The sequence below is a fragment of the Hippocampus guttulatus genome, chromosome 8 (genome assembly GCF_054856545.1).
Source record: "Hippocampus guttulatus isolate MCC_2025c chromosome 8, RoL_Hgut_1.0, whole genome shotgun sequence".
Lineage (NCBI taxonomy): Eukaryota > Metazoa > Chordata > Actinopteri > Syngnathiformes > Syngnathidae > Hippocampus > Hippocampus guttulatus.
In genome coordinates, this window is record NC_141268.1 from 6,816,591 (window position 1) to 6,832,449 (window position 15,859).

The 15,859-nt window shown below is 41.2% G+C and overlaps 1 protein-coding gene across 1 annotated transcript in view; it reads right to left on the bottom strand.

Annotated features, from left to right (window-relative positions):
• Positions 1 to 15,859, bottom strand: part of LOC147200966 (metabotropic glutamate receptor 4-like) — a 199,845-nt gene that overhangs the window by 51,065 nt on the left and 132,921 nt on the right. The window contains exons 4-6 of the mRNA XM_086118830.1: positions 5,915 to 6,050; positions 5,614 to 5,768; positions 4,839 to 4,979 (exon numbers count right to left, since the gene is read on the bottom strand). Of these exons, the coding sequence (XP_085974956.1) occupies positions 4,839 to 4,979; positions 5,614 to 5,768; positions 5,915 to 6,050 (432 nt within the window). The remainder of the gene's footprint in view (positions 1 to 4,838; positions 4,980 to 5,613; positions 5,769 to 5,914; positions 6,051 to 15,859) is intronic.

The following is a 15,859-nucleotide window of genomic DNA, read 5'->3' on the forward strand; positions in this document are numbered from 1 at the left end:
ACCAATGAAGTGAAGTTGGAATTTTTTTTTACCTTGTAGCAATTATATTAATTGATCATGTGATATGATATTTCCTCGACAAAGTAATAAAGAGAAATATCATTTGGCCAAAATGTATCTTCTGGGAGACTTTTTAATTGTACTCTATTTTAATCTGTAGCTATAAAAATAAATTCCGTCCTCTGTGATTAGGTGAAAAGGGTACAAATGGCTTTTCATTAAATGTTAACTCAGCCTGGTCCGCTAGCAACTCCCCTTCGCTCCGCAAGCATCTGCCAACCTCTCAGCTGGTGCAGTTTCCTGCTTCTATTCAAATTCATCAGACAAGACTAGTCCATTAAATAATTTTGTCATGTTCTGATTGCTCCTCCAGTGCAGCCGCCCTCTCTGAGTGTGGTTAGCATCTTTTTTAGCAATACGGCATTTACTCTCCCTGCTGCTTTCTCTCTCTTTCACATCTTTAATAAGCAGCACAAATGAAGTACTTGCACTGCACCTTACCTCCCCTTTCAACATCAAGCAATATCAATTTTACATCTCCTTTTCATACACAAATAAAAGACAAGTCTCCCTTTTGTTTGGTCTAGATGGTCACCCAAGCCCTCCTCATCTTTGATGAGGAGCCGAGCAGGACACTGATCATTCTTGTTTTCATATTTTGTTTTTGTTTTGTTTTTCCCTGCTGAGAGAGATGTCAAATCTTCTCCCCTCTGCAGAGGTTTGTCACTCTTTAACCTCCAGCAACTGTTGTGAGACCAATCGTCCCTGTGAAGCAAAGGTTATAATGGTGCTTGACGCAAAAATAGCTGTAATGGCGAAGGTGAATGACAGGGGAAATTCAGTTTCATTTTGGAGCTCCGCTCACTCCCAACTAGGCTCTGCTATAAAACCGGACACTGGTCCGCCTCATTGATTTGAGGTTATGTGTTTGAATCTCAAGTTTGCATGTACTTCCTGTGCCTGTGTGGGGTTTTTTCCGCTACTGTGGTTTCCTCCCACAATCATTAAAAACGCATGTTTGATTCGAACTTGAATGTGAGTTATTTGGTTTCCTCAAATGAAGCCAAATTCTATTTGTTGCACTTCCATAAAGCAGCGGACCCTCAAGTTACAAATGATGCTTTTTACAAACATTTCGAGTTCGGCACACATGTTTGGTAGAAAATCTGCTTCTACTTACGTACGTTTTCTTATGTAAGACGTCTCAGCATGGATGAGCGGGCGTATCAGTGTTGTGCCTCTTGTGCTATTTAACCATTATTGTCTCTTTGCGTAACTCATTGCAACGGTTGTGCAGTTTTTTTTTCTTTTTACTCTTAATTAGACTTAAGCATTGCTGTTGGCTGTAAACGCCTCATAAAATCTGCATAAAACTTGATGTCTGCTACGCAACAGCAGATGGAAAGGTGCTGTTTGTTCAGCCGGATGTTCCGCTGACACACATGCTTCTTCCAATCACAATTCCAACAGCGCTTACATTTCTGATTAACGTGGCAACAGTGTGCAGCATTAAAAGTATTTAGTATACAGTATTTATTGTATTGCAGCATTTCTTAACTTGAAAAACAAAACCAAAAAAAATGAACAGGATATTATGGAAGAGAATTCCTTGTATTGAAATAATTATAACTAAATGCAAGTTTAGTTATTGGACAGGTCAACAAGGTCACGCAATGAATTAACTTCCTACATTGAGGTACCACTATTTGCTATGTATTCATGATTATTGATTTCGATTTTATTGCAGGGCGGCACTGGTTAGCGCGTCAACCTCACAGTGCAGAGGTCATGGGCTTAATTCCGGCTCCGGTCTCCCTGTGCGGAGTTTGCATGTTCTCCCCGTTCCTGTGTGGGTTTTCTCCGGGTACTCCGGTTTCCTCCCACATTCCAAAAACATGCATGGCAGGCTGATTGAACACTCTAAATTGTCCCGAGGTGTGAGTGTGGATGGTTGTTCGTCTCTGTGTGCCCTGCAATTGGCTGGCAACCGATTCAGGGTGTCCCCCGTCTACTGCCCGAAGACAGTTGGGCTCGGCTCCAGCACCCACCACGGCCCTTGTGAGGATAAAGCGGATCAGAAAAAGGATGAATGGATTGTATTGCATTGTTTACTGAAGAATCTTCTCACAGTTGGTTTACTTTTCATTTTCAATGTTGTTTCTACCATGAATCGCAATATTTACGGTATATGGTGCACTCACCAAAGCACAATAATGTCCGCCTGGCATTTGTGTAATATCCCGTACTACTTAATTGACATGTCGGCTATGGTGGTAGGGAAATGATGTTTCTAGTGGAGTATTGCTGGCATTCCCCGAGGAGCTCACCAGCATTGCCAGTGACCAGCAATCACAGGTCACTACTACTGAACTGCATCAGTGTAATCCCCGACACTCCCCGTCTGAGCCACAGTACACCCTCTATGGAGACCCTCAGTGATTGATGATACACTTTTCACGTGAAGTCCTTCAGTGATATTACAATAACATACTTGTGATTATTATTACACCACACAGCACAAATGAACCGTTTTGTATAATCTTTTCGAGACATCTGATAATCAAGCTTTTTTGCTGATTTAAGAGAGAGAAAAATGCCCAAACTTTGACTTAATTATTGATATGCGTGTGTAAAACTTGAATTAGATAATTAATAGTCATAATACTACGGTAATGGTCAAATTTTTGACAGCCACTTTAAGTGTCCACCTGACATTAAACTGAAACGATGAATATGAATGCAAACAATTTTGTTTGGGCACAGCACTTTAAACACAGCTCAGCGTTAGCATGGGGTCATATACTTCGCATCACAACAAACACATTGCTGTTAAATACCAACATCTGCATGGCAAGTAGCGAGTGAGCATGCAATTGTGCGGCCTCGGGGCAGAGTGGTGACTCACTAGCGCTTCACAGCATGAGGGTTGCTGCCTCGATTCCCCACCGAGCATGTGTGCACGCATGCTGCCTCAAGAAGTGTATTTCGGCTTCAATGGGACACTTTGAATTTTTGTTGGTAGAAATGAGTTGGACTCTATATTCTTGATAACATTTATTCGGGCCATGCAATTCTAAAAATCAAATGTGGCCGGTTCAAGGTCCCTAATTAAGACTTATTGCCTGGAATTTGATTTCATTTGGTCTATGTTCATTATGTACGCAACGCATAAACACAGCCAATATGCCTGTTTAAGTCGCCATGTAAGATTTAAATTGCACATACCGTATTTAACTATGATCGTTTCAACAGCAGGCGGGAACAGCATAGAAGTCAACAATAATAAATAAATATATGATATAAATATTGAACATGGTGTTTATTTGGCCTTGGCTGACTTCCTGCCCCCCATTGTTTTAAATGAGGATAAATGCTACATTACTCCACTGGTGGATGTCAGCAATTATTTTGCTTATTTACAGTAATGCAGCATATTTTTAGCATACAGTGGGACCTCTACTTATGAATGTCTCTTTATACGAAATTTTCAAGTTACAAAACGTCTCAACAAGAACATATGGGCTCTTGTTACGAAAGAAATTTCAAGATACGGAAAGTAAAAATACAGTATGGCCCACTAAATGCAGTTCTGAGTTTCCTAAACGCAACCCACTTTGAGCTGCTCTGCCATTGGCTATTACCGAGCATCATCCTGGCATCTCATTGGCTAAAGGGACTTCTACCGTATCTGTCTCTTTTTGTATTAAAGATAGTTATGTGTCTATGCAGCGTCCTCATCATTCGCCTCTCGGGCGAAGAGGTGTTCCGATACTTTTACGTAAATGTGACTCACCCAGAAAAAGTTTTTACCAGTCATGCTATCACTCACTTTGCTGATGTTTGCCTTGGACATTTTCGAAGGATTGTTAAAAGCCGACAAAAGCAAACAATCTTGGATCAGTTCTTTACAAAACGCCAGGCAAAAACCACTTCTGAGAGAGAACATGGACTAAAGAGGGCAAAAAATGATGGGGACACAGTCAGAAGTTAAGTGACCATCATTTTTCTTCTTTATGCTATTCTTTATTTTTTACATTATGCACAACTCTCATTTGTGCAATAATACAATTATAACATTGATTTGTTACATATTTTGATGCATTTTTATGCTTTAGGAAACATTTATGTCCGAATTTTAGGGGGGGTGGGAACGGATTCGGGCAATTACATGGAAAACGCGCCTCTACTTACAAAATTTTCTAGTTAAGACATTTCTTCCAGAACCAATTAATTTTGTGAGTCGAGGTACCACTGTGTTTAATGATCTATGATTTTGTTTCAGTTTGGATTTACAGCGGGTCTTTCTTTTTTTTCTGTCTGTGCACCTCGGCCAGATGTGTCCAGATGAATGCATCACTGATAATGCAGTACAGCCACTTTGAATGTGTTTTACACTAAATGGCAGCAATAAGAAATGTGTAGTTGGAGTATTTTCATGGCAAAATACAATTTTTTTTTGTGCAGTATGCGTCAGGTGACTCAGATTTTGGTTGGACTTGTTTGGGCAGATGCATGTGTCTATACATTTTTTCATTGACTGATGGGGTAGAGCCAATTTGTCCAATAGGTGTCAGATTTTTATCTCCATTTGGAACAAAACTGATTCGGATCTGAAGATATCTATTCAATGTGAGTTTTCTTTCTTCATTTGCCATGCCGTGACGCATCTGAATCCATCCAAAACCCTCAGAAGAACTGCTATAAAACACCCTCAAAACTTTAAACCCATTTTAATATGAGCATTTTTCTCCTGAAGACTCAATATAAAGTTTGAGATGTAGCCAAAATTGCGTTTCTTTGTATCATATCAAGGTGTAAACTACCTAAGTATGACTTACTTGTGCACTTTTTGAGCCCGGAGCCTTTCTTCAGGGCGTGCCGGCTCAGCTTGCAGCTGAAGTTGTTCTCCCAGAACTCGGCGAACCAGATGTTTCGTCTGTTGTTCTCCAACGTGCGGCTGATGAAGTAGCGATCGAAACCTGGAGACATTCAGTGACATCAGTCATTACATAGAGTGCGGCTCCAGAATATGGTTGCAAATGAGGGAGGTAAAAATCCGTAATCAACATGCATTGCCGCTGTTGGCTGGGAGAGTCTAAATTTTACATCTACAATGTTATGTGCATCCATGTTTATATTTTAGGGACTGACTCTCCCACTCATTTTTTCAATGCAGTCTGCCAATGTTCATGTAGATTCTTCTTCATAATCGTCCTTGTCATTTGATTCTCCAGTGTACCCATTGACTCACGTGCTTGCTCCGCATTGTTGTGTTCATCCTCATATTTGTAGCTACATGACTTTTATTCTTTCAACCCAGTCTGTTGTCATTGTCAATTTAATGCACTTCTTCACCATAGCCCTGTTATGAAGTTTTAAACTTTCGTGTTCCAGTAGATGCTGACATGTGGTTGCTCCAAAATGCTCAATTGTGTCAGTGTGTAAATTCAGGTGAGCAACACGACTTATTTGTTCAAGACATCCTGCATCGGTTCTTGACTTTTTTGCTTCATTTTTCCACTCTAAACCTCTCTGCACTAATTAAAACCGCCCCCCAGAAACTATTTGCAGACATACGGTATCCAGGATACGACTCAGAAGACTGTCTTTTACCCTTGATGGACTGACGCTTGGGCAGTATGGTGACCGCCCCTTCCGCCATCTCCTCCTGGTGCAAAACAGGGGAAATCTTGGAGCCCCAGCTGTCAGAGCCCACCCAAATGAAATGACCCGTCTGGTTGGCCTTTTTAGCAGCGTGAAGCAGCCGCCTGCAAAAGGGGCAAATATGAAGTAAACGTCAATGGGGATAAGGTCAGCCCCCCCCCCCCCCCACCTCTCACCACTTTGCCTTATTCTGCATTCATCTCACAGCTCGCCTTCTGCTTCGGCTTTCTCTGTGTAGTTAGCCACCTACCTGATGTCATCTTCATTGGCAAAAATGATGACGACTCTTGCGTTGGGATTTTCGCGTAGGCGTCTGATGATCTTGTCAAATTCACCCTGCTTGGGTTCCCTGGGAATCTTCACCGACTGAGAGATGCACACACCCCCTTGAATGCAAACACAGCAGCGGGAAATCAGTCAAGATGGACTCAATAGAGAATGTTTTGCAAGGACAGTTCAGGCAGCCAGTGGAGAGTGTTGTAAAAATGTTTTCATTGATTGATTAGTTACACACTATACATTTTTTTCTCGTGGACATCGAAGAAGAAGATATTGATTGATCCCTTGTGTCAATCAAACTATCTATATCCATAAATCCATCCATTTAATCAAATCCAAAGTCCATCTCAACAGTAACCTTCGTTGGAATAAACAACAACAAAAATAGCTAATTAACATTCAGGGGGACAGTAGAACATGACATTGTAATACATACATGTGTGATAAAATTTACAAACCAAGGATCTAAAATAAATGGTGTGAAAAGGAAATGTTCGATTATTTGTATTGAACTTGACTTTTATTTAGTCTCCCATAGGAGAAACTCGGAGGACAGGCCCACCGTGCTGCTCCATGCATTGGGCAATACATACAACATGCAATACACAACATACACTGGACAATACATACAGTACAGGACAACAAATACTCTACAAACATTGGATAATACTGTATATGGCAGGCATATGCACACCTCACACTGCCCTCATGTCCTCCTGCTTGTCTGTCTGCCTCCCTCTAATTGTTTGTTAATTACGCTGATAGCCTGCGGTATGAATGAGTTTTTATGTCAGTTTAATTTGCAGAGAGGAGTCCGACACCTCCTTCCTGAGTTTAGGAGCTCAAATTGGGGATGGTAGTACATGGGAAGGATTGCCTAAAATGTTGGCCTGTTGAATAACAGACTGGACATGCAGTATATGTCCTGGGGAGCAGGGGGTGGGGGCTGCCCGATTACCTTCCCTGCTGTCTAAACCAAGCTGGTTATCTGAGATTTAAATTGAACAGTTAAGTTCCGAAACCAACTGGTTATTCCAAAGCGCAGGACTGACTCAATGGTTGCTCTACAAAAGATCAACAAAATGCTTCTGCCAACTCCAAATACTCTCAGACGTCGCAAGAAATTAAGGCGCCGATGGATCCTCGAACAGTCATTTGATACGTGTGTTTGCCAGTTAAGCCTGCTATCCATGTAAACCCCCATGTATTTGTAAGAGGAGACCTGCTTGATGTTCACACCATTTATAGAGATGGGGCTATGGTCTCCAATTGATTCAGGGTCGGAAACCATTTCCTCAGTTTTTTCCCCACATTTATGCTTACGTGGTGATCATTACACCAGTCAACAAATGTGTCAATCCCGTCAAAGTGGCTACTAATGCCAGAGTCACTCGTGAGCAGACTAAGGATAGCTGTATCATCGGAACATTTTACGTCATACTGATTTGGTTGGGAGCTCACACAGTCCTTTGTAAATAGGGTGATCGGAAAAGGTGAGCCTTCTTAAAAGCCTATTGTCCCATGTAGCTCACTGTAACAATCAATTGAAATCCAGAGACACCGTGTGGATGAAAATCCAAGAGTTGAACTTTGTTTTATCAACTAGTTGCTGTAGTTACCCGTTCTGTTAGATTGGCATTTTGAAAACCCTACGAGTCGGAAAGAATATCAAATGTCTCCCACAAAAGCCTCGTTTGCTTTTTCTCAAAATCTTTGGTACTCTCACTGATCACCTCAGTGCTATCAGACCACCAAGTCTTTATGTCATTGTGTACGATAAGACAAATTGCTGAGCCATATCAATATAAGAACACTATACAATACAACAATACATCTTGATATTGCATTCACAACAGCTGTGGCAAAGCGATTTACACAACATAACAGAAAATATTAATAATACAACAAAAGACAGTGTACTCTGAAGGGATGTTCTGATGCTGCTGCTTTTCCTAACCCTAAACTGCTGAGCGACTGTGGCTCAATTCATAGAGTGGGTTGCCCACTGACCAAAATTTGGCTATTCGAATCCAACACGAAAGCACATCAGAAATGCGCTGGTGTATGCTGTTTTTTTTTTTTTTTAAATAACAGGGAGTGCAGCAATTACAGTGCAGTCTTCCTACACCTTATGTTCCTGGCTATTGAGGCACAAATTTCCATCCACATCACAACAACTATCTTGACTTGCTGTAAGTGATTTCAGAAAACGGCTTGATCATTAGATGAGCTAATCCTTCACACGGGCCCCTTTATCGGGAAAAAAACAAGACTCGCCTGGGGGCGCTGGAGGGGGCATGCAATGACAATGTATAGAAACATGTTATGCATACTATGACAACTTGTTCAATCATTTTGCATTTAAGGATAATGAACTCATGCCAAAATGATGTGGAGTTAGAAACAGTTAAACATCCATCCATTCATTTTCCGATCTGCTTTATCCTCACAAGGGTCGCGGGGTGTGCTGGAGTCTATCCCTGCTGTCTTCGGGCAGTAGGCGGGGGACACCCTAAACTGTTTGCCAGCCAATTGCAGGGCACACATGGACGAACAACCATCCGCGCTCACACTCACACCTAGGGACAATTCAGAGTGGTCCATCAACCTACCACGCATGTTTTTTTTTTTTTCATGCTTCAGAATGAAAAATCCATCCAGTGCATCTAAATCACGTTATTATTTACACGCAACAACTATAATTGGGACGAGGTGAGAATACAAAGTGTTTTGCAACCTTCTCACGTCGGCATCTTGACAAAACATGTTTAGCTTGTCACTTTGGTGTCGAGAGAGTGGGGTTCCCTGGAGACTAAACACAGACACCCCAACAAATCTTTCGTTTGTTGATTGCTTTCGCATCTTAAACATTCTGGTGACACACTCATGTTGTGATGTACACTTTCTCACAATATAACATGTTGCAATAATCACTTTTGTGGATGACGGGAGAAAAAAAACCTGATGGAGTCTCCCCAAAGGATTTGAAGCTTTTCAAACTGTGAAAATAACTCCATATGTTCTGTTTTCCCAATTATTTTGCTCATATAGTGTCTTTAATAAAGACGACACATTGCATTGCTCCATTGTATATTTTTAGCCACACTAACACTATGACTCTAAGAAAGGCAACACCATATGCAACACCGGGAATGAGATTTTGTCAGAGCTTTGACACCAGAGCCATGTTGTTGTGACCAAAGAGCAAAGTCATCATCGTGATAATCTTCTAGTTGTCTGTAGCTCACTGTTTCTTCAATACATCGGAATGAAGGATTAATCAATTATTTTTTGAAAAGAACGTGGGCTGTGGTTTAAGTGTCATGAATATATACGAGAGAATGCCAGATCCCATTTTTTTCCCATTGAGTTGAGTGATGTGTGCATTGGCGGCCCGGTGGTCAACTGGTTAGCACGTCGGCCTCAGAAGTAAAGTAGGTGCAGGGTTCGATTCCGGCCCCGGCCTCCCTGTGTGGAGTTTGCATGTTCTCCCCGTGGGTTTTCTCCGGGTACTCCGGTTTCCTCCCACATTCCAAAAACATGAGTGGCAGGCTGATTGAACACTCAAAATTGTCCTGAGGTGTGAGTGTGAGCACGGATGGTTGTTCATCTCTGTGTGCCCTGCGATTGGCTGGCAATGGGTTCATGGTTTCCCCCGCCTACTGCCCCAAGACGGCTGGGATTGGCTCTAGCACCCCCGCCACCCTTGTGAGGATAAGTGGATCAGAAAATGGATGGATGAATGGATGTTGTGTGCAATGATTTGCATGTAACTTCACAGCCATATTTAACTGTAAAAGCTTAATTACGAACACTGATTACTACTTCTGAGCATCCATAGTGCAAAACTATCCATCCATCCATCCATCCATCCATCTTCTACCGCTTATCCGGGGCTGGGTCGCGGGGCAGCAGCTTTAGCAGGGAAGCCCAGACTTCCCTCTCCCTAGCTACTTCTTCCAGCTCTCCCCGGGGGATCCCGAGGCGTTCCCAGGCCAGCTGGGTGACATAGTCTCTCCAGCGTGTCCTGGGTGGTCCTCGGGGTCTCCTCCCGGTGGGACATGCCCGGAACACCTCAGCAGGGAGACCTTCAGGAGGCATCTGAATCAGATGCCCAAGCCACCTCATCTGGCTCCTCTCGATGTGGAGGAGAAGCGGCTCGACTCTGAGCCCCTCCCGGATGACCGAGCTTCTCACCTTATCTCTAAGGGAGAGCCCGGACACCCTGCGGAGAAAACTCATTTCGGCCGCTTGTATCCAGGATCTCGTTCTTTCGGTCACGACCCATAGCTCGTGACCATAGATGAGGGTTGGAACGTAGATCGACCGGTAAATTGAGAGCTTCACCCTTTGGCTCAGCTCCTTCTTGACCACGACAGACCGATACAACGTCCGCATCACAGCAGACGCTGCACCGATCCGCCTGTCGGTTACAACATATTCGGCGGATGGCTGAAATATCAATCCTAAAATAAAATGACTGGCCACCATGAAGGCCCATTTTTATTTAATATTATTGATTTTTTTCACATGTTGAAGCAAGAACGCTATTGATTTTGACCCCCTGTATATCTGAGGGCCAAAGCTCAAAACAGTACTTGTCATCTCCTTGCAAGTTGCAATTTTGAAACCCCTCATCACTGAGTTTTCGGGGAAATACTGAGAACAGCTTTACAGATTTCGGACGACATTGTAGCCAAACACCCAAATTAGCTCGTCCAAATCATATTGATGTGTGTTTCCACCCCGTTCCAGTAAAACAATTTGTGGTCTGGAGATGCCAATAGAATAAAATCTTTTATCTCTGTTCAATTTCAACTTTTTTGTTATTTTTGTAAAAATCAATAACATTTTATTTGGCAGCAGTAAGAACACACTTGCTTGTTGTTTTCCTCTTTAAGTATAGGGTGGTTAACAATTCTAAAAAAAAAAAAAAAAAAGGTTAACATCCTTAAAATAGTGTGTGCTGCTAATTTTAGTCAATAATTGTTTAAAAACGAAAGAAAAAAGACAGTGACGGACATCTCTCTTTGTCTTAAAGTCGTTTGCACTCATTGCTTGTTGAAATTACGCCAAACCCTGAATCAATGCGAATCCTGTCCCCATTAGTGACAATTGCTCAGATCATTATCACCCAAATGGAATTTGGAGTCCCCCCCCGCTTGTGTTGCAGCGCTTTTAAGCATCTGTCAGCTAATTGTTTTGATTTTTCAAGCCCGGGCAAATGCGACGTTTGGATTGCTGTCGTCTCAGTAATCATTATAGCGTCCTCATTGAGCTGGCAAAAAAAAAAAAAAAAAAAAACAGCCCGAACACGACTGACTGCCTGTCCTGGAAGACAAAGTCAGTAATAGCTGCTGGACGGAACTGAGCATTTAGGAGCCACAGAGAACCATACCTGTCAACTCATACGGTTTAGCCATAGTTCATACGGATTTTGTAGTGAATCTTACGTATATGGCCGTATCGCACAAATCATACGGATTCTGAAATCTTCCGGGTTTTTTTTCTTCCCCTAAGAGGTAGTTCCGGTTGCTTTTGCCCAGAATGGTGCTAGTCTACTCGAATGCTTTCATTTCCGGCAACTTTCCAAAAAAGTAACGCAGGAATACAACTCTGAACACAGTAATATGCTACTAAGTAGAATGATGATTAGACATTAACCAGACATTGTATTATGGAGATCTACAATAAATATCATTAAAAAATTCGTGGGTTTTTTTCTGCCGTTATTTTGACATAAAATGCTTTGGTATGTTATAAAGATTTTTTGCTCTTTATAAGGATTTTTTTGGTAGTTTATACAGGGTGGCGCTCCGAAAAGTTGACAGGTATGGAGAACCAAAATCAAAAGTGTTTCTTTACACCAAAGCAGGCAGACACGTGATTGCTCAAGTTTCTGGAGGAACATTTTGACTGAAATTCGGTTTGTCCCGGCATAATTTATGAACTGCATGCCGGATACATTTTTGAAGTAGAATATACATCTATTTTAATTCATCTGAATCCAGATAATTGTAATTGTGTATTGCCACTGAACAAAATAAAACGGAGTAAATTCGATATTATTTCTTTTTTTTTTCAGCCTGAGATGAATGCAAACGCTTTGTTTCCTGAAACGTCAAATTACAGAGAAAATGCAAATATATAAGGCGAGTACTGTACATTGAGCACATTAATTTTAATTTAAAGCACAGATGCACAAAATAGCATTTTTAGGGCCAGGGCCAATTCATTGACAAAAACAAAAGAACACTAACATACATCTCTGGTGCTCACATATATTTCTGTGTTTGCAGAAAAACAACAACATTCATAATTGATGAATTGCAGTTGATAAGAATTTTTAAAAATCTATTTTAAAATGGACCTGTTGAGAATCTTTATCCGTCAATGACTCATTTGACAAAAACAGAGGAACGAGCCTTGCCATTGCAATACTTGTGGAGGGTACTGTATGTTAACAGCTTGAACTGTAAATTCACAAGAAAATATGATCTAAATACAGTTCATCATTTCAATGTCGTATTTATGTACATCATTACCCTTCAAAAAATATTTGTCTTCCAGATGATTAGGTTTTGGGGAAAAAAAAAAAAGTCCCCTAAGTGCACTTGCACTTGTTTTGTAATCTCCATGTACAGCTCAGGCTAAAATCTAGCTCCTCCCTGACAAAAAAAAATCGTCTTCGTGGAAATGTATCACTTCAACATACTTCCTTGACATAATTACTGCACTATTTTCCGATATTGGCGTCCTTTCACGGGAACTTGTAGCAAGGTAGAGCGCGTCATACAGAGATCAGTAGGTGAGTTTATTGATGGGCAAAGATCCAAATCTGTGAATTTGTGGATAGTGGACCACAAATATGATTAGTGTATTTTGAAAAAGAATTTATGATGTCATACAGGAACCCTTAAGACAACTAGATACTTAACTTCCCCTGAAGAACTGCTCAACAATCCACAGTTCAGTTCCATTGATTAGTTGTTATCCATCAAGATAAATTTAGTTGATTTAAGATGCGAGCTTTACAGCCACGAGATAGATCCTTGGAAGGAAGATCTTCCTTTTATATCCCCTCTTAACTACATTATAACTGTCCAGTTTGCTTTTAACGACGCCTCACCAGAACCTGCACAGCTATAGATGTACCGACAATAAAGATCCCCTAATTGGATGAATGAGGTTGATGATCCAACACGGCTTGCAAATGAACTCTGGCGGGCTATCGACATTTCAAACTGACAAACCGTTCTCAACAAACTGCAGAAAGTCAGGAAAGTTCACATTGGAGTTGCCCCCATTTCCAAATATTCATCAAGGAAAAGATTCTGTTTTTTTTTTGTTTGTTCGTTTTTTTTAAATTCCAGAAAAGAAGTAAGCTGCCTTTCTAGTGCATTTACAATACAAAAACGGATCACTTCAGTGTGTTGCTTCGCTTCAGGAGCTTTATGTATACGTCTGTGAGGAGATTTTAAAATAATCTTTGCTTTTTCTCTTCAAGTGCTCCCCAAATAACTAAAAAAATGCTTGTGTGGGTTTGACGTTGTGCATCCACTGTTGATGTTGTTCAAAAACTAAATCCCACAGTCCCACAAAAAAAAAAATGTAAAAAAGTCACACCCGCTCCCCGTTAGGTTTTCATCTCATCCGTTGTGTCCGTGCTGAGCTCATGTTCAATTAAAGCATTACAAATACAAAAGCGTGAGATCTAAAGAGTCCATTTGTCATTCTTGCGCACCGTTGACAATTGTACACATTTCCCCTGTTTCTTTTTGTGCGTGTACTTGGTCTTTGGAGCTACTCAAGTAAATAATTAAGAAGTGGAACATGCAATCTCCACTGCATTTTTCCCCCGTCAGTTTAGTTTTAGCGATAAGAGCTTGTAAAAACAAGCGTGAAAGTGTACGTCGCAGACAGAAACATCGCTGAAAACGCTAAACGGTTCACAGTAATACTAATGATATTGAAATTGGTGCCGATCTTGAGTTTGGCTCACATGGTGGTCACATGCATGGTTGTTCGTCTCTGTGTGCCCTGCGATTGGCTGGCAACCAATTCGGGGTGTCCCCCGCCTACTGCCCGAAGACAGCTGGGATGGGGGCACCCCCGCGACCCTGGTGAGGATGAAGCGGTTCGGAAGATGAATGAATGAATAAATGGTTCTTGGGTTGTATTTTGTTGTAATTTGATTCTCTTGTCTTTATGAGACAAGCACTTTCTGTTTTCCTTGCCTCTTTCATCTATAACTGCTTCAAACAACAGAGTATGCAGAATAGTGCTTAAGATTGAATGACTGTATCCTACGTATCCTGTGTTGTATTTTTTTGTTATTATGTTATTATGACTTCAAGATGGGGCTGCGAGAGTGGCTGCCTTTACAGCAGCTCATATACTTTTTATTTTTCTACTTTCTTCCTTTCATAACTTTGCTGCTGTAAATTGGGAATTACTCCATTGTGAGACGAATAAAGCTTTTCTTATTCTTATTTTGCAGACGCTTTTTGCTTCTCTCGTTTTCCTGGTGTGCTGACCAGTGTCATTATTTGTGCTTTATCGTTCTTGCGTTTATTAATAAACCTTTTTTTGGACCATCATCTTATACTTGTCTACATTTGTGGAATCTGGACAATTCTGGAACATTACAATCTGTGTTTTTCGATGTATATGTGTTTTGTTACTGGAACTTTTTGCAAAAGTTCTCTTTTGACCGATCAATCAGAGGTACAATCAAGTTGTGAAAATGTTGACGTTATTGTGGGAGAGCTACTTGGCACTTTGACCCAAATTTGAAATCTGAAAGCCCCATGACTATCATAGTTTTGATTTCACTACATGGGCCAATCCTAGCCATTACGAAGGCCTTGTGTAGATTAAATTGACATGAAAACACATAGATGCTGAAATCTGATTGGACTAACAATCTAACATTCCGATACATATACTGGCAACAGTGCACCCAAGACAAAATCAAATGAAGAGAACAGACGAAATGAATAATAATAATGAATATAATTGCATTGGACAAACAAGGGAATTTACCTGGTAACCAGTTCAGAGTGTACCCCGCCTACTGCCCCAAGACAGCACGCCCCCTCCACCCTCACGAGGAGAAGCGGCTTGGACAATGGACGGATGTATGATTCAGAGTTGTGCAGTATGTGGATAACTTCTTTTCATTCGCATTTTCATTCACAAAATATTTGCCCATAGTATTGCTCTTACATTTATTTAATAACAATTCGATGATTGCGGTTGTTTGAAGCCAAGGTAATGTCATTAATTGAAGCGGATTACGTGGGACAGGAGAAGGGAACTAATCTCTTTTCATCAATGGACGCTACAGCTTCGTGTTTGCTTTCAAAACTTAGCTTGTAGCAGACGTGTGCACATTTTCAGAATGACGTCTCTGATCCACTGGTGAAAGGGCACTTTGATCCTCTCCTCTTTCATCTAGAACTGCTTCAGACAACAAAGTGTATGCAGAAAAGTGGTGAAGATTGCACAACTGTCTGTGTCCTATGTGTTGTGTTGTGTTATTTTTCTTATTTTGACTTCAAAATGGCGCCGCGAGAGTGGCTGCCTTTCCAGCAGCTCCTATATTTTGTTGTTCTACTTCTTCCTTTCATAACTTTGCTGCTGTGAATTGCGAATTTCTCCATTGCGAGACTAATAAAGGTTTTCTTATCTTAACTTTACATTGCATGAATTGTAATAGCCCACATACAACAAAGCATGGCGACGTGTTCTCTTTAATTCCCCTTTCTCTCTCGGAGAGGGGCGTGTTGCTTTCAATCAAACCAATTGACTTGTAGCTGACCTCGCCGCCGCTATGACTACGAATTTAGAATAACGCCTCTGGCTCGCTATAAGCCTGAAGAACAGGATTGCATTACACTCGCGCCCACCTAAT